This window comes from Eutrema salsugineum, unplaced genomic scaffold, assembly GCF_000478725.1.
Source record: "Eutrema salsugineum unplaced genomic scaffold, Eutsalg1_0 scaffold_6, whole genome shotgun sequence".
NCBI lineage: Eukaryota > Viridiplantae > Streptophyta > Magnoliopsida > Brassicales > Brassicaceae > Eutrema > Eutrema salsugineum.
The window spans coordinates 6,311,140-6,328,134 of NW_006256547.1; the positions used below are offsets into that span (position 1 = coordinate 6,311,140).

The 16,995-nt window shown below is 36.7% G+C and overlaps 4 protein-coding genes across 4 annotated transcripts; 1 reads left to right on the top strand and 3 right to left on the bottom strand.

Moving 5' to 3' along the window:
- Positions 1 to 170: 170 nt before the first annotated feature.
- LOC18011701 (alpha-mannosidase At3g26720) lies at positions 171 to 6,685 on the bottom strand. Its single transcript, XM_006395468.2, has 29 exons — positions 6,392 to 6,685; positions 6,204 to 6,287; positions 6,037 to 6,125; positions 5,768 to 5,942; positions 5,549 to 5,668; positions 5,371 to 5,454; positions 5,224 to 5,295; positions 5,025 to 5,138; positions 4,820 to 4,920; positions 4,646 to 4,739; positions 4,389 to 4,556; positions 4,206 to 4,295; positions 3,941 to 4,006; positions 3,787 to 3,843; positions 3,448 to 3,667; positions 3,145 to 3,278; positions 2,997 to 3,059; positions 2,854 to 2,913; positions 2,709 to 2,780; positions 2,565 to 2,612; positions 2,359 to 2,478; positions 2,196 to 2,261; positions 1,967 to 2,079; positions 1,794 to 1,878; positions 1,542 to 1,652; positions 1,360 to 1,455; positions 1,225 to 1,272; positions 702 to 770; positions 171 to 609 (listed from the first exon to the last, which is right to left on the bottom strand). Exons 1-29 carry the CDS (start codon positions 6,602 to 6,604, stop codon positions 379 to 381), a joined length of 3,063 nt encoding a protein of 1,020 aa, XP_006395530.1. The 5' UTR covers positions 6,605 to 6,685; the 3' UTR covers positions 171 to 378.
- An 871-nt stretch (positions 6,686 to 7,556) lies between these two features.
- Positions 7,557 to 8,833, bottom strand: LOC18011757 (protein COFACTOR ASSEMBLY OF COMPLEX C SUBUNIT B CCB1, chloroplastic). The gene is made up of 4 exons (XM_006395469.2): positions 8,434 to 8,833; positions 8,217 to 8,347; positions 7,970 to 8,122; positions 7,557 to 7,894 (listed from the first exon to the last, which is right to left on the bottom strand). Exons 1-4 carry the CDS (start codon positions 8,767 to 8,769, stop codon positions 7,705 to 7,707), a joined length of 810 nt encoding a protein of 269 aa, XP_006395531.1. The 5' UTR covers positions 8,770 to 8,833; the 3' UTR covers positions 7,557 to 7,704.
- Positions 8,834 to 9,767: 934 nt separating this feature from the next.
- Positions 9,768 to 13,041, bottom strand: LOC18011860 (nodulation receptor kinase). The gene is made up of 8 exons (XM_006395470.2): positions 12,168 to 13,041; positions 11,697 to 11,917; positions 11,367 to 11,575; positions 11,143 to 11,269; positions 10,949 to 11,023; positions 10,681 to 10,864; positions 10,459 to 10,591; positions 9,768 to 10,336 (listed from the first exon to the last, which is right to left on the bottom strand). The coding sequence occupies exons 2-8, from the start codon at positions 11,845 to 11,847 to the stop codon at positions 10,073 to 10,075; spliced, it is 1,143 nt and encodes a 380-aa protein (XP_006395532.1). The 5' UTR covers positions 11,848 to 11,917; positions 12,168 to 13,041; the 3' UTR covers positions 9,768 to 10,072.
- Positions 13,042 to 15,127: 2,086 nt separating this feature from the next.
- LOC18011861 (nudix hydrolase 13, mitochondrial) lies at positions 15,128 to 16,666 on the top strand. The gene is made up of 6 exons (XM_006395471.2): positions 15,128 to 15,409; positions 15,497 to 15,576; positions 15,765 to 15,879; positions 15,989 to 16,072; positions 16,157 to 16,312; positions 16,396 to 16,666. The coding sequence occupies exons 1-6, from the start codon at positions 15,320 to 15,322 to the stop codon at positions 16,585 to 16,587; spliced, it is 717 nt and encodes a 238-aa protein (XP_006395533.2). The 5' UTR covers positions 15,128 to 15,319; the 3' UTR covers positions 16,588 to 16,666.
- Positions 16,667 to 16,995: the final 329 nt, after the last annotated feature.

Here is a 16,995-nt window from a genome sequence, read left to right on the forward strand (position 1 = left end):
GATTCACCAATGGACATGGCCTTAGAGTTTGAGCTAAAACCAGCGATAACCAGCCTATTGTGGTAAAACTGAAATCAAAGTAAATAAATATAATAATAATGTTGACGGTTTGGAATAAATGCTTCTTTTTTATTTGCATTTGGGGTTTGGATTTACATTCAGCAAAATGATTTTATGGAAAAAGAAAAACGTTTTATATTTCAAAAACTTAGAAACGCAAATCCAGAGTCTGTACTCCCAACGCAATCGTCACAGCTACAATTAAAAGATGAAAAAAATGAACGAAACAACGATCACTGTTGTTAATTTAAGATTTGGTTACTTGTGAAAGACTTGTGAAGACTTGTGAAAGACCACAACGTGTGTTACTTCAAAAACCTATGAGGTTGCTCTCTTTTCACCAACCATTTCGGTGTGATTCTCAAACTTGATCAAGAAAGTTCGGATTTCCATCGGAACAAGCTCAACCACTAGCTCCACCGCGTCCACCGCTTTTCCTCTCTTCACCTCCTTCCCGGCGGAGCCTTCTACTTTCCAACGGAGCCTTCTCTTCTCCATCTCCGCTTTCTCTTGGTTCCCTGACAGACTTGTCTCTTTCACTTCGTGTATCTGTTCAAACATTTAAAAATAACAGAACATCATTGTTATTGGTTGGAAACAATGAGACAAATAAAGAGATGATCTGTCTCTTCTTTGCCTACCTTTTTGTTGTGGAAAAGTTTCTTTAGCTCCACTTTTGCCATAACTGAGTAGTCATTATCCTCCCCAGCCTTCACAGGTTAACCAAAAAGTGACTCAGCAGAGAAGCAAAACTATCAAAGTTCATTTGGGAGGTTTTAATTCAAAATTAATCGACAATTAATGGATTGACCTAAGTTCCTTGAATATTACTCTAGGTTCCATCTTGGTATGGCATTTCAAACAAAAACCAAATATAATCGTGGTGAGAAATGACATAGCACGAAGATTAACCGCATGATCACCTTTGCATTTGGCGTTTAGGTACTAATTCTCTACACTTGTACAAAAGTTTGTTTTTGGTTTTTTAGCACTGAAAGATTTAGGTTTTATTCTGCTATGTAATGTTAGTTTTCCAAGATCTCTAATTATTTGCTATCTTAATCGGAATCTTATACTTAGGCCTAGTGTTAAACTACAAGTCTACAACTAAAAAGCATATAGCTATGTAATTCATGGAAATGCATATGGAGGACGAGTAAGAACCTCGAATAAGTGAGCAAGCCTTAAAAGAACTTCCCCGTTATCCAACTCCTGCAAATTTTAGAATTTAAGCTTAGTGTAGTCAACGAAAAAAAAATGTATTTCACATATTAACATAAAAAAAATAAATCAACTTACCTGGAGGGTGAGTAATGCGACGTTCTTTGGTAATGAGTATAACGGTTCAAACGCTGAGAATGTAGTCTTATGTGAATTAATCCAATTATCTCCTTCCTACAAGCAAAATACCTTATCTCACATTCTCACTTCACTATCTCAAAGAAGTGAGGGGAATAGTTTTTATTTATCTAAAGAGCAACCTGTTCTGTGAATGCCAGAAGAAGTGGAGAATAAATTTCTTGACCAAATGTTCGACGCCATTTTGCCCCATCTCCAGGTTTGTCTATCTGTACATAAAACTTCCCTTGTATCTGCGAAAAAATCTCAAACTCTTTTAGGCTAAAAAGAGAAGATTTGGTCGTATCTTGGAAACAAGCTCTGTCGCATTTTCCCTTAATAGCTGATACTTTGCAACTTGAACGACTAAAATTGAGATGAGAACTTAAGCTTACCGTTAATCCTTTGCATCCATCAGGGAGACAGACTGTTTCATTAAGAACCTCGCCAACACCTCTAATGTCATCATGACGCATTCTCCTACACGAATGATAACCAAGGAAGGTAAAACACAAGCAAAACAACATATACTTGTCTTGTGTATATAGAAAAAGTTTAGTCGGCAGACCGATGAAGCATCAACTCGATCTGGCCGTTTTCTAAGCTGGATCCGCCCACAGCACGATCCACCAACACGGATAGCTCTGAGGTTTTATCTTGCATGTATATCCCGAGATTTATCTGGAAGAAAAGAATATGTAAGACAATAAAAGGCAGATATAATGAGGCTCAGTAAAGTACAAATACTAAAAGACCTTAGTATATCACGAAGGAATCTCAGATGAATTTGATCTTACAGGATAATAGTTCCCAGCTACTGGTTGGTAAACTTGCAAGTCCCAATCTGTTCTGAAGTCCCGGATCTGCAAGAACATGTAACAAAGTATGTTACAATAAACAAGCATACAATTGTTACAAAATAAAATATATACACTACACACTTGAAGTTTATATCTATACCCGTTTGATGAAGTCGCGACCATTAGAGTCTGTGTAAAATGTTCCATTTGTCTTCATGGTGGTTGTAAGTTTTGTGATAACCTCCTTGCTAATACCATCATCAGCTGGTATAGGCCCAACCTAGAAAGCAGGAAATAAGAAGACTGAAATTGTCTTCATCAGTTTAGCATGAAGACATGAGTGAAGATAAAGAGAGATTAGCTTACAGTGAACTCAATTTCAGCATGGTCTTTTCCCTTGTACACTCTGGTAATCTGTAAATTAACAGACCCGTCACAAGATAGATCACACAGTTATAGCTTCTCTGATGTAATTAAAGAAATCAATAAATACTAGCAAGAGAAAATGACCTGTGATACCCAGGAGTTAAACTCTTGGTGCACTTCATCAAACAAAGGTCCCCGAAGAACAGTCAATTGAGCCTGAGACAGGCAAGACAGTTAGTTTTCTTTCGTACTTTGACATACGGTCAGGAAATAAGTTAATAGGTATTACCTCTCCTTCAGATTTAATTGGACGTTGACCATCTGGTCGAAAAACGTAAGCTCCAGAAGCCTAAGAAATATATGAGAACCGTTTGAAACACGACAAGAAGATAGAAAGTAGATAAGATTGTATCTATTAGAGAGCTGAGCTACCTGTGGATCCGTGTCAGTTCCATTGCTTCCAATGTAATAAGCATATGACTGTTCTGCAGTAACCTTAAAATTTACCCCAAATCAATATCAGATCATTTTCAACTCGAATGGAAAAGGAAGGAGGTTTAGACTAAAAAAAACGGCACACCTGCTTATTATTACTTATAAAACGAGTCATTTTCACTCCCTCTTCCGAATAGTGTAACTTAAGATTTCCTTGGCCAACTTCTACATCTTGATTCAAGCTTCCAGAAGTAACATATGGCGCAGATCGTCCACGCGCTTGAATCAAGTTAGAAAACAAAGATGCAAATAAATACAATATGTCTGTTGGTACCAGTGAGGAACCAATTGTCATGGCTAGTAGAGATAAAATGCATGAAATTCTATTTCAAGATCCTATCATTCATAATTTACCACACAATAGTACACATTCTGGAACATAGCTAACCTGTTCGTCCAGTGTCTGAGATGACATACGAGCTGAACCCAAGAGGTGGTACTGAAGCTGTGAATGCAAGCACATGTTTTGCAGTTTCCCTTGGTGATCTTCCCAAATACGCTTTGACATACTCCTTTCTTATTCTCAGTGAGATGTCTGAAAGAGGTAGAAGCTGAGACACGACTTCTTTCCCAGATGAATCTTTCACGATAACATTTTCAGACGACACCTGATAAAGTTATCAGGTACATTTGGTAAATGCTCGAATGAGTGGGAAATAATATTGGATAATAAACAACTATAAAGTGAGAGCTGCACTAATCAACGAAGGGGATTGACAAATCTTACAGGAACTCGGACAACTTCCTCTCGTTTCCATCCTAGAGAATTGTAAACAACAACCACCTACAAGGAGAAATTAATGTGAACAGATAGAACAACTATCCAAGAGGTGCAACCCAAGACTTCACAGACTGAAAGTAAGCCTGTCAGACAGACTTACCAGGCTTTTCCCGCTGGACAAACGAGCTTCAGAAGGAGGACAGTAACTGATATTAAGCAGGGGACACTGCCAATATGATGCACAAGACAAGAATCAGGCTTAGCCCATTAGAATTCAGTAAGTGTTTGGAACTTGAGTCATTAAAATGCTATAAAATAGATACTAATAAAATTTGTTGCCTGAAGCAACGGCATCTTCTGAACTCTTTTAGCACGGCCATAGTATATTATTTGAATCCTAGAAAAATCCTAATCAAGCACGTTACCTGCTGAAATTTTGTGCTGGGTTCCTTCTCTTCAGTACTTGATTTTGCTGCTGATAAAAAGGAAAGGGAAGAGGCAACCAACTTCTCGGCCTAGTAATGATCATAGAGAAATTTTTAAACTGCTGCACCAACAAGAGAAAAGGGTTGCCTGAAATCACATGAGAGGCCTAGTTAAAAAAATACCTGCAGGTAACCCATTGAAAGTCTAAGAGCATAATCTGCAGCCACATGCTGTCTTTGGGTACCACTAACTGCATCATGGTGTTGAGCAATTGCCAAAGCATCAGCTAGCATATCGGTTGTTGGTCCTGAACTACTCCTACCTCTCAAGAATTCCAATTGTCGAGCTGCCTATTTAAAACCAGACAAGATAGTAACCACTGCATGTAAGAATGGAGCAAAAAGAAACCACAAATCTTTAGAAAAAATTTAGGCCATACCAGATAGTAACCACTTAAATCCCTCACGTATCTTTTAAAAGCTGGCCTGCTCGTAAAGTACCCTGTCCAGCATGCATTAGGTTTGTCCGCATACCTGGCACAGGTACATGTCATAAATTCTAATCAACAAGCATTTCAATTTTTAGAGAGTAGAACCCGAGCTATCATACTTACGGGAAGAAATCATCATTCTTGAGGGGCCACGACTCGTTTGCAGCATATTTTGCATCGGTGTAGATAGATGGTGTTGAATACAGAACATTGACACGCCCATCCTGGATTGTGCAAACGAAAGGGTAACAAATATCGGTATCTGTTTTACCTTGAAACTAGTGAAATCCAGCTGATATGAATTTGCTAGTATAAAAAGTCAGTGTACCTTGTTAACATAATGAATAAACTTGTCCATCTGTCTGAACCACGAATATGCATACTGGTAACGGAAGTCAGTTCCCATTAACCACATGATATGGTTTGTCCTGGTCACATTGACCTTGACAAGAGAAATCCAAGAGAAAAAATATGAGACATATCATAGCAGAACTTCTTTTATTTTTGCTGATTTCAAGAATAAATACCTGAGCAAGGGCTGCAGCTACAAAGTCGTTGACTCGCTCTTGAACATTGTAGTCAAAAAGGAGAAGATCATCCTATATTCAAGATGTTGTATCAGTGCACGTTCAAACAAATTTCAAACACAGCACATCAGGTTCAATTGCTTTTACCTGGATAGGAGGTGAAACGTCATTTATTTCAAATGTAAAACCATCAGGGGGGTCATAATGTCTTGGGAATACACCGGTGAATATCTACAAGTAGCATCGAATAGCAATGAGATAAAGCTAGCTAAACAGTGGAACAAGTAAACAACAGAACTATAATGTGAGCTCTAATGGTCTTAACCTGTGAAGATGAGCCAAGCGACTTGGAACCTTGCCAAATAACCTCAAGTGTCTTCTCTCTTAATCTCTTTGCACGATCTTGGTAGTCAATTCTAGCGAAGAATAGCGAGTCAAAGCCCAACTGCAGAAGAAACGAAAGGGGTTGACCAATCAAAACAAATTGAGCTGATATAGGCTAATCATTCACATACTGAACTCATTTTAAATTCACAAACTATACCTCTGCCCCAAGCAAGTAAGCTTGTGCTGCAGAATGTCCAAAGGGATCGATCTGCCAACCGACTCTGGGAACCTGACCAAACTCACTTTTGATAAACTGATGGCCTAGTGTGGTCTGATCAATCATGTCAATATAATGTGGAGTCGCCTCATCGTGCATACACATTCCACCATTTCTGCAAAACCGCACATCAAGACAACGAAAACACCAAACACATAGAAGACACAATAAACAAAACAAGAAAAAGGTCAGAGATCAATCCAACGCACATGAACTCCAGTTGACCAGAGTCAACAAGCTTCTTGACCTTAACCTTCTTGGCGTTGCTTTGTTGCCTCCACCATCTTTGAAAAAATGCCTAAGACAGTATTCAGCCATTACCAATTGTATCAGGAAAAAAGCAAAAAAAAAAAAAAAATGTATATCGGAATCTTACCATCTCAACATAAATGAACTTTCTATTTTGATCGTCCAGCAAAGAAGCGATGACAGAATCCAATACATTCTGAACACAAGCTCCCTGCTCATTCAAAATCCAGAACAAAATTAATCCCTAAAAAATCGCATAATCGATTCTTCTTCTTCTTCCATGGAACTAGAGGGAGGAGGATGTGAAAAGAGTACCCTAATGGAGTTATTGGCGCCGACGTAGTACTGGTCAACGGTCTTAAGCCAACCAACGTCGTCGTGTGAGTGAGGAACCAAGTGAACATTGATTTTCTCAGGGACGATTCTCGGTGTTGTGTTGTACTCTATGTACTCGGAATAGACGCCGCCGATTACAATCGTCGCCAGAAACAGACAGAGATAAAAGGAGATGAAACATTGGACCGCCATAGACGCGAGAGCTCTGAGGAGAAGAAGAAGACGAGCGAGAGAGAGAGAGGATCGTAGAGAGGATCGTGAAGATCAATGTGTAGACAAGTGTTTTTGTAAAGGAAGAAGGAGAGACGCGCGTGGAGAATCAAAAAGTGACGTTGTTTTCTCACTAATCTATATCACTCTCACTCTTCTTCTGATAATTTATTTAATTTGTGTACTAACCCTATTGTATTAGTAATTTAATGAGAGTCAGAGATAGACTATATCCACTTCCTACCAATCAGATAAATATCAAAATTTAATTCAATAATAATGTGTTGATTAAAAATCTCTAGTGTTGCTTGTGGGAGAAGTGATAAAATGGTCCATTGAATATTTGAATTGTGTTGATAACAAATTATTGCAAGCCAAATCGAATGATGGTGATGATTTTTCTCCTAAAGAAAAATTTGAATGATGAATTTCCTTTCGAATTTAAGGCAAAATATACAACATATTAGGCTGATTAGCAGAGAGAGGGATTCGTTGATTTCATATGGATCGAACTAAGCTGAGCCCAACCCATATCTAGTAAAAGGCCATTCTTGATGAGAACATTTGGTCCAGTATACAACACACAACCTACAGTTATGCATGAACCTTGAACCGTTTGAATTGCCCTCCGGAAAGAAAAACAAATTCGACAGGGTGATGTAGCTAGTGTAGTTTGTGGCTTTGTGCTGACATCATTATTATGCCATCATCTAAATTTAAATTTTCATAATATATATGTTGATGACAGAAAAGAAAAGACAATGCAATACAATGGGTTACTTGAAATGTCACATATGAATGATACATTTATACAGAAAATATTCAATCTTCGAATTTCGATGTCCTACTCGGGAACAAAGACACCATTTATTATGAAGAAGACAACAAAATTGCTCAACTAATTGATCTATATCAACAATACATCTGCATGACATTAAATGTAAATTGATTCATTTAGTATGAAGTGAAACTATGAAAATGAGTCAATAGGTCATCAAGTCTCTCATCCAATTTCAGTTATAAACATATTCTTCCCCAACAAAAGAAAGGCAAAAATGGGAGGGTGAAATGTTTTTCAGTTTTCATGATTTCTCAAAGAGACCTTTAACATAAACCATGCCTTTCTCACTAAGCTGTAGCTCTTTCCTCATTTCTTCAACCTGTACATCATCTCCTTGAACCACAATCTCATCCAATTTCCCTTTTTCTCCCACCATCATCTTCACCTTTATCTCCTCTTTCCTCGACGCCTTTTTCCAGTAATACGCTCCTCTGCAACACATCAACCATCACCAACCACTCACAAACAGTTTCAGAGAGAGAGATAAAGATAGAGAGTGAGCTTACGCGAGTGGACTGAGAATGGTAATGAAGAACCAATTGTTTCCAAAATCAGGGACTGTAATGGTTAGAACAAGACCCACACTTGCTAAGCTTATACATGTACAGAACGTAAGCAAAGCAGCTTGTCCTCTACTTGGAACCATCGTTCCTTCGAACCTTTTTTTCAAAATCCAATAACAACAGTGTCAGTAACCAAACCAAAAACCCATATGAAAAAAATTCGAATTTTTGTCTTCTTAAATTAGCTTACGTGATCGTTTCTCCTCGATCAGTGATGTTGAAATTCTTCCTTGTGAAGAAAGAGAGAATCTCTCCAGCAACTTGCTTCGGCTCCTTCTTGATTCCTTCTCCTTCACTAACAACGAACGTCTTTCTCACTATCTGCAAAAAGAATCCCTCACATTAGATTCGAGCTTCAGAAATTGGGGATGAAATTGGATTTTTTTGTAATTCGAAAAAGTTCGAACCTTTGATTTAACAGAGCGTTTGATGAGAGACCAAAGACCTGGAACTGATATAACGAACAAACCCAAAGACGTGTAGTAGCTAGCCAACGAGTAACCACCACCAGTCTCCGCCATTAACAGTAAGGAGCTAGGGCTTTGTTCCCACCATTGATGAATCTGAATCGCCGATGAAGAAACAGCAGAGAGAGGCTCCACAATCATGGCGGTGACGGCGGACACTCTGTTCTTCTTCGTGACACATCCCCGTCTCCGCCGTGGAAGAAGCCCTTTGATTACTACATCTCTTGAAGTCACCCATGGACAAGACAACGCCGGAGAGAACAGCTTCGTCGCCATTGTCAAGAAAAATGCTTCTCAATGGCTTAAACAAAAATAAAGCTTAAGCCTTTACATGATCGTGTGTGCGTAAATGAGTCTATCCAAAATCGAGTGGTTCTCATTTTTTCCTTCAATTTCTATTTTTCAAAAAAGGTTCAAACGGATTTTAATTTAAATTTATGACGTCGTTGCAATACATAAACTCTGTTTTCTCTGTAACTGTAAGACCATCTCTGGTTTTGTTTCCTTTCTCAGCTTCAATCAACAGTAATGTTTTTTTTTTCATAGTGAAGTCAAGATCTGGTAAGTAGATAAATGAGAGACCCACCAGCATTTACGATTTCACCATCTACGGAAGAAGAGTCTTTATCACTAGATCTTTCCTCCCGACAAAATCAGACCCAAACATGATTTGGAATCTGTTCAAAGACTGTTTATAGTTCTGTGTGCCCACAAAGGTTTTAGCAAAACTAGGGACAGTAATTAATAGAAAAGAAAGGAAGAAAAAAAAAACAGAGCATTGAGTCAAATATGCAATAAGTCACTGAGAGTGAGAAAGCAAGAATCTTTTAGAGACAAAAAATGAAAAACACAGTTGACTGACAAATTTCACTACCAATTGGAATTGGAGAATCTTTGATCAAATTTGTTGGACCAACTTAGTTGTTATCTCGTTGGCAATAAAGGCTATAAAGCATAGGTAGGTTGAAGCTAAGGTCAATTTTTTTCCCAAAATTGCTACTTTGTACAAAAAGTAACTCAGGACTTTTTTTGGTCCAAACATAATAACTAGGGTTCTTGAAACAGAAAGTTATCATCTTCTGGCTTCTGCTCGTTCAACAGTTAACTAAATTGGAATCTTTTGATCAAGACCAACTTGGTTTGGTCAACATTTCCCTCAAATTATTACTCCACTTTTAGAGAAAGTAAACACTGTAATTTATTGGTCCAAACTTTATACTGTGTCGATTTCTGCTTGTGCTACAAAAAAATGATTTGTGACAACAACAAACAAATCACACAACATTCCACTCTTGCTTCCTTTATATCAATAAATAATGTTTCTACAAAGTTATATTTTCTGCACTCATTGTAAAAAAAATTGCTGAAAATAACCTCCAAAGGAAGAAAAAAGGTGAAAAAAACAAACAAACAAACGAATAATAATAGCTCAGCTGTTCTTTATACACTTAACACAAAACAGCTGATCAGTCTTCATCCTCTTCATCCCCTTAAGTTCTCTGATTAGTTTTGTCTCAGAGAACTTATATATAAATATATATATGTATATATATGTAAAGATGTTCCTTTTTTCTTTTGATCACTTTGATGATTTAAAAAGCTGACTTCCAAGAGTAACAGTTGGAGTACCTTCACCTAGTACTGTTGTTAAGCTCACTTCTTTGTCCAATATTCTCTCCAATTCTGTCACAACATAACTCATTGTTGGTCTCTTCTCACTTGAAACATCAAGACAGCTCAGTGTCAGTGTAATAACCTCCTCCACTCCTTCTGCTGTGTATGTACCGCCTAGTCTCTCATCGATCATCTCGGGTATATCCGTGTAATCTGTTATGTTTTGCATCTACAGTTCCAGTGTGTACAAGTGAAAATTCAAAATATAGATTTCATATCGGCAACATTCTGTGATCTGGATTCTAACTCGGTACATTACTTAAAGATTGGGTTTTGAGTGTGATTACATACCCATTCAACTAGAGTTTGTGTTGAGCTTGAAGGGGATGGCTCTGATGCTTCTCTTCCACTTACTAATTCCAAAAGGAATACCCCAAAAGCATAGACATCACTTTTCTCTGAAAATCTTCTGAACTCTTGAACCCTGAAAACGAGGGAGAAAATCTGAGAAACTTTGATACAAAAGAGGAAAAACAAAATGTGAGTCTCAAAAGGTAAAAATGCTCAATTTACTCTGGGGAGAGGAAATTCTGGTCTGCAACAACGTGAGATGATGTACCAACATCATCTCTTCCTAAGAAATTACGGACTCCTGCATCAGCAACTTTAGCAATGAAATTTTCGTCCACAAGAACATTAGCGGTTTTGAAGTCCTTGTGTATCAATCGAGGACTCAGCGAGTGAAGATGTGCCAAGCCTAGAGATAAAGAAAAAGAAGATGGTATAGACAAGATCAGGACACAAACAAGCTTAATTCTCAAGGCTTTTGCAGAGAATTTACCTTTAGCTGCTCCTATAGATATCGCAAGCCTATTTCTGAATTCTAGCCTATTTCCAGGTACTTTACCACCAGCACCTAGTACAAGAAAAGATCCAAACGATGCTTACATTTGTCTAAACTCATCAGTTATCAAAAACTGATCTTTTACCAAATGAGAATATTAGTACTAATCTCTATTCAGGACAGAGAGTTACCGTACAGGTGACTGGAAACACTTCCATTAGGAACATACTCGTAGACAAGAAACTGCGTGTTGCTTTCTTGGCAATAACCCAAAAGAGTAACAAGATTTCGGTGATGGATAGAAGATAGATAACGAACCTGAAAAAAACCATTTCCCAATACCTTGTAAGCCTCTCAAAACACTTTGTTCTTCTAGATCATAACCAAACATTGAACAAAGGGTTTATTGTAAAACCTCGTTAACGAATTCTTGCGTAGGCAAACCGGGCCTTTTCTTGATGGCCACAAGAACACCGTCTTGAAGCAAACCTTTGTAAACCTCGCCGAATTTGCCTATGCCTATAAGGCTTTTATTGGTGAAACTCTTGGTGGCTTGAGCAAGTTCCTCCATTTCAAACCTTCTAGCTTCTCTCATAGACAGCTCAATTGCAACATTTCTTCCTTCTGAAAACACACAAAAAAAGAAGACAAAGTCTAAATCTTCTGATATCATCCAAGAAAGTCAAGTGAGAGAGAGAGGGAGAGAGAGCAATTGATGAATTGATGGGATTTGTGGTTTAAATACCTTGAGTTGATGGATCAGAGGAGCCTGTCTCAGAAGTTCTTGACACATTCTTGCGACGAAAGATGCAAAACCATAGTAAAAAAACCAACAGAGCAATGAATGCAAGAGCTCCTACAGCACCTCCAATGGCTGCTGCAAGAATTGCTGACATTTGGAAACAAAGTAGCCTCTCTCTTTCTCTCTATCTCTGCGATGCTCCAAGCTACTACCATGCGATAACTCTGTAGAAAAAACACGAGAATGTCGGCGAAAAAAAAAAGAGAAGTAGAAGAAGATGAAGACAAGACAAGACAAAACGAAAAGCAAACAAAGCTTGTGTGGATATACATACATCTTTTTGTTTAAGAGGTAAAAAAAAAAAAACAAAAGGTGTCAACTTGTAAAATTAATTAGGATTCTTTTGACAATCAATCATTCAAACATGCAGTAAATAAGATTCAAAAGAGATAGAGAGAAGTTTCATTACAAAACCTTGATAGATCTCCAGGAAAACTCAACTTCATCGGCGGATAAATATCACAACATCAAGAATCGACGGCGTGATTCCCCACGTTTTGTTCTCCAACAACATTGAATGAGAGCGTGAGCAAATTTCCTTAATCGGCAGAATCAAGAATCGAACTGTTTTTTCTTTGTTTCTATTTTTAATCAGACACAGAGAAAAATGAAAACACCAACAAAAAACCAGAAGATTGGTGTGAAAATGGGAAGGAGAATTGAAGAAGAAAAGGAGGAGCTTTGGAAAAATCAAATCTCCGCCGCAGTTTCTAGAACTCGAAGGTAAAGGGAAGAAGAAGAAGAAGAAGAAGAAGAAGAAGAAATTAAGTTTTGTGTCGGAACGCAGACAATGCCGACAGAAAGTGACATCGCGCAGACAACAACTCTCTCTCTCTCTTAAGACTGGAATTTATTCACTCAGAAACCACAACAACAACAACAACAATCAAACTATTTACCAACGATTTTTATTATTTTCAGTTCAAGAGATGACTTTTCGAATTGACATTTACAGAGTTTTTACTCTTCTCCAACCACCAAAAACCCATTGTTTAATTTCGGGGAAAAGAGGAATAAAAAGAGAACCTTTGAAGACAAGAGAAGCACAAGTGGGTCACTTCGCCAGTTTGCAATTACAGCGAAAGGGAATTTTTTTTTTTTTGTTTAACTATAAAGAAGAAGAAGAATGGAAGAAACTAAAACCGCCGTGAAACGCTGTTTCCGCCGCCGTAAGTTTGAAGAGACGAACACACACACACACACACCTCTCTGTCTCTGCCTTCTCCTCTTTTATTTTACTCCGCAAATCTCTCTGTTTTTTCCTTCTTTTTTCTTTCCTTTTTTCGCATGTTTTTTTCCTCCTTTAAATGGGTAATTTCTACTACTTCAATAAATTAGTCTAGAGATATTTTTTTTTCTGAAAAATTAATAAGCAACAAATGATAGATGGGGGAATTTATAACCAAACAGAGATCTATAATTCTTAGAATTTGTATTTTCTATCAATCAGTTTACAATTGGAATTTGTACTGTTTGTCATTATTCTTTTATTCTCTTATGTTTCTTTCACAAAATGATTATGTCACTTCATAATTTTTAGTACAGTTGAATTAGATGTCTTAAAACTTTTTGTTGATAATATGCAATTGTACTAAGAGATATTAATGATACGGTTTTGTGAAATCGAGGCAGAAACATTTCACGATACTTTTAAAATCAAAGAAATTTGGAATGCTGCAATTTTTTTAGTTCAGTCAAAAAATTTCACTTAAACATTTCACCCTCTTAATCATGACACATTTTCAGACTGTTACGAATTATAACTTGAACGCAACCACTATAATCGAGAGCGACATATTTATATTTAAACAAGTACGAACTACTGTCGTTTTAACTAGTACTAGTAATGTCGAGAAAGAAAAAAAAAATTGGTACTAGTATAAAATAGTCCTGATTATAGAAGAAAATACATAATTAACGTTGTTATTAATGACAAATAGAAATCCAGCGAACAAACATTCATAATAATATTCTTTAAATATAAAATTCAACAACAAACTCACTTTTACGAAAAAAAAAATTAGGAGTAGGACCACATTCTACATCGACAGAGTAAAAGGTGGGGTCAAGGGACCCACAAGCCAGCTGTATAGACATTTGCTTCTACTTCTACTTATATACCCGTTAGTTTACTGACGCTAACGTTTCAACTCACATTTCCACGATCTGCGTTTCGCGTTTATCTATGTATCACTCTGCGTTTAACGTTTGTCTTGACTTTTTATTTCATTTCTCTCTCTCTTCTTCACATTTTTTTAAAGAAAATTGAAATTTTGAAACGAGACCAATGATTGAAGCGGCGGTCGTGGTCATCATGAATAAATCATACAAATTGGAAATGATTGAAAAGTGACTCAAAAATAAATCAATTGTAGTCTGCACCAACCGCCTCTCTATCCATTTTAAAAGGCCCATTATAGCCCATTAATTTTTATTGTGCGTTTTAATCAATCATATCATGATACCTGGGCTTTCTAGCCAATTTCCTTGGCTCGTTTTTGGATTTGTTGGAAATTGGAATATACATCTAGCCTCATGTGTACAGTAATTTAGAGAAATCACTTCGGAACACATATAGAATCAAGCACTTTTTTATATATTTTTGAAAACATATTCTGATATTCAAAAGAATGAAAAATGTTTGCACTCGGTTCTTTTAGAAGTTTAGGAGTACCTACAAAGGGGTAGGACAAACTTTTTTTTTGTGTGCTAAAATGACATTCTTAAAAATTAAGATTATCTCTGTTCAAATCCGTAGACATGTTAAACTTATCATATTCTCACCTACCATAAAACATTCATGATACTAAAAAAAAATGAAAAAAAAATGTCTTAAAAAATGAAAAACGATTTGGAAAAATGAGTATGTATCTTGTAAATAATGGTTTTCACATCCGGACATCTTATGATTCGCTCTTGACTTGTCTGTCTATCAACTAATGATATTAAAAACAAGTAGGATATAATACTCAAGTGTCCCCATATCCATTAAACCAGACCCTCCATCCAGTATAAGCATGGACCAAATATATCTTGTAAAATCTAACTCAAAAGTTAACTAACTACTACTACACCAATACACCATGATGTTGAGTCAACTATTGAGTTAACCATTTCTAAAAAAAAACATAAGTTAAAACTGTAAATAAACTATAACACATTATAACTCAAACTCAAATTCTAAAGTTTTAGTTTGAACTGAGACTTAACCATGACTTGTATCATTATCATGAACTAAAATGTTTTCCTAATGAAAGTTGGTAACACTGTTTCCAATTTTGGAAATATAAAGTATATTTTAAATATGAGAAACGTGAGATAGAGATGAGTGGTTACTAAGGAATTGAATGCTCCTTCGTCAGCTCTTAAATTTGTCCCCGGAAAAATCTCAGCTTTTCCTTCATTTCTATAGATGGCAAACAAACCAAAACGGTTCCTTTCTTTTCCATTTTTTTTTTGTTTGGGTTTCAGCTTTTTCTCTCTCTCTCTTTCTCTCTCTGGTTGGTTCTTTTGTTCTGAGTAAAAACCAGAAAAGATTTAACTTTTTTTGAACAAGATGATTCGCCATGGAAGCTACGGTGATGTTTCTTGCTGACATCAACAACAGACAAAGACAGGATTTTTTTTTGTCAAAGCTTAGAAGCTGCATTTTTTTTGTAAATAGCTTTTCCTCTTCTCTCTGGTTTTTTCTCTCGATTTCTTCGTCTTACAGAAAAATTTGGGGTTTATTTTCATCTTGGCAGGTTTATCAAATGTCGAATCTTTCAGCACGAACAGGACGAGACCGTCAACGTTATGACAACAACTTCCGCCTCGTTTCTGGGTATAAATTTGGTTTTTTTTTTTTTTTACATCTCCTTTAGCTTCTTGTGTTGACTTTATTAATGCTTGGAATCGTTCTTGATATGATGTGATGAGATTTATTTGTTTTTTTTAATTAAATTCAATTTTCAATATTGGAAATCAAAGAGGCAATAATTAGAAGAAATTTGTGTGTTGATATGATGACAGATGCATTCCGTATAGGCTGATGAAAGATGAAGAGGACTCAAGTGTTGACTTTGAAAATAGGCTACAAGTTCTTATGGTTTCATCTCCTAACCGACACGATCTTGTCTTCCCAAAGGTTTCCTTTTTAAAAAAAATATATATTTTCCCTTAATTATTTGTTGGTTTTGATGCCTCTGAAACTAGATGCAAAATGTTACATATAAATGACTTTGTGTATTGTTCAGGGAGGATGGGAAGATGATGAGACTGTTCTTGAAGCTGCATCTCGCGAAGCCATGGAAGAAGCAGGAGTTAAAGGAATACTAAGAGTATGTTTTCTGTCTCAACACAGATCCTTCATCGAAAGTTGTTGTATAGATTTGTTTCAATATTGGATCTGTCTTTTTCTATAGGAAGATCCACTAGGAGTTTGGGAATTTAGAAGCAAGAGTAGCAGTGTGGAAGCTGAATGCTGCTTAGGTGGTGGATGCAAAGGTTATATGTTCGCGTTAGAAGTGAAGGAAGAACTTGAGACATGGCCAGAGCAAGAAAACCGCGAGAGAAGATGGGTAAAGCGCAAATGTTTGCTTTTGTTTTGCATCATATTTATGTTTATAAAATTACTGATAGTGGGGTTTTGTACAATGCACAGCTGAATGTTAAAGAAGCTTTGGAACTGTGTCGGTATGAGTGGATGCAGAGTGCTCTTGAAGAGTTTCTGAGAGTAATGGCAGAAGACGGAAGGCCAGGGGGAACACAAGAAGACCCTCTCGCCATTTCCAGCATTTCAAATCGAGGAGATCGTCAAATTGATCCTCGGTACTGCTTTGTAAATTGTAGTTAATTAGTTACATTTCTATTAGGCAGATAAATACTTATCAACTGTTATTTTTATATAATATAACTTCTGGATTGTTGAAAAGCTTCTTCTGTAAACAAAGTTAAAACATGGGAAGCTAATGATTTAAGACCCAATTTGTTCCAAAGTTACCTAGAGAGACTTCTGTTAACTCATAGGATCCATAGTTGTAGATGCTCAATGAAACAACCAAACACACGAGAATAACATTTTAAGAGTTTAACACTCACAGACCAATGATGAGGTCAACAACCATTGCACAACAGAAAAGACATTGGCTTGGAATATTTTTACACAGCCGAGTTAGCGGAGCTAAAATTTTTGTTGTCTAGAAACTTAATGTATTATATATTTTTCACATCGCTTCGAAAAAATATCATTCAAATAATCAAC

What these genes read in the sequence shown, in the direction of transcription:
- LOC18011861 (XM_006395471.2), top strand. Translation starts at nt 15,320, where the DNA reads ATGGAAGCTACGGTGATGTTTCTTGCTGACATCAACAACAGACAAAGA. An exon ending in AACTTCCGCCTCGTTTCTGG is followed by an intron (nt 15,577 to 15,764) that starts GTATAAATTTGG and finishes ATATGATGACAG; the next exon opens with ATGCATTCCGTATAGGCTGA. An exon ending in ACGATCTTGTCTTCCCAAAG is followed by an intron (nt 15,880 to 15,988) that starts GTTTCCTTTTTA and finishes TGTATTGTTCAG; the next exon opens with GGAGGATGGGAAGATGATGA.
- LOC18011701 (XM_006395468.2), bottom strand. Translation starts at nt 6,604, where the DNA reads ATGGCGGTCCAATGTTTCATCTCCTTTTATCTCTGTCTGTTTCTGGCG. An exon ending in CGCTTGGCTCATCTTCACAG is followed by an intron (nt 5,455 to 5,548) that starts GTTAAGACCATT and finishes TGCTACTTGTAG; the next exon opens with ATATTCACCGGTGTATTCCC. An exon ending in CTCAGACACTGGACGAACAG is followed by an intron (nt 3,279 to 3,447) that starts GTTAGCTATGTT and finishes ACTTGATTCAAG; the next exon opens with CGCGTGGACGATCTGCGCCA.
- LOC18011860 (XM_006395470.2), bottom strand. Translation starts at nt 11,847, where the DNA reads ATGTCAGCAATTCTTGCAGCAGCCATTGGAGGTGCTGTAGGAGCTCTT. An exon ending in TGTTTCCAGTCACCTGTACG is followed by an intron (nt 11,024 to 11,142) that starts GTAACTCTCTGT and finishes TTCTTGTACTAG; the next exon opens with GTGCTGGTGGTAAAGTACCT. An exon ending in CAGAATTTCCTCTCCCCAGA is followed by an intron (nt 10,592 to 10,680) that starts GTAAATTGAGCA and finishes CCTCGTTTTCAG; the next exon opens with GGTTCAAGAGTTCAGAAGAT.
- LOC18011757 (XM_006395469.2), bottom strand. Translation starts at nt 8,769, where the DNA reads ATGGCGACGAAGCTGTTCTCTCCGGCGTTGTCTTGTCCATGGGTGACT. An exon ending in GATCGAGGAGAAACGATCAC is followed by an intron (nt 8,123 to 8,216) that starts GTAAGCTAATTT and finishes TTTGAAAAAAAG; the next exon opens with GTTCGAAGGAACGATGGTTC. An exon ending in ACCATTCTCAGTCCACTCGC is followed by an intron (nt 7,895 to 7,969) that starts GTAAGCTCACTC and finishes GATGTGTTGCAG; the next exon opens with AGGAGCGTATTACTGGAAAA.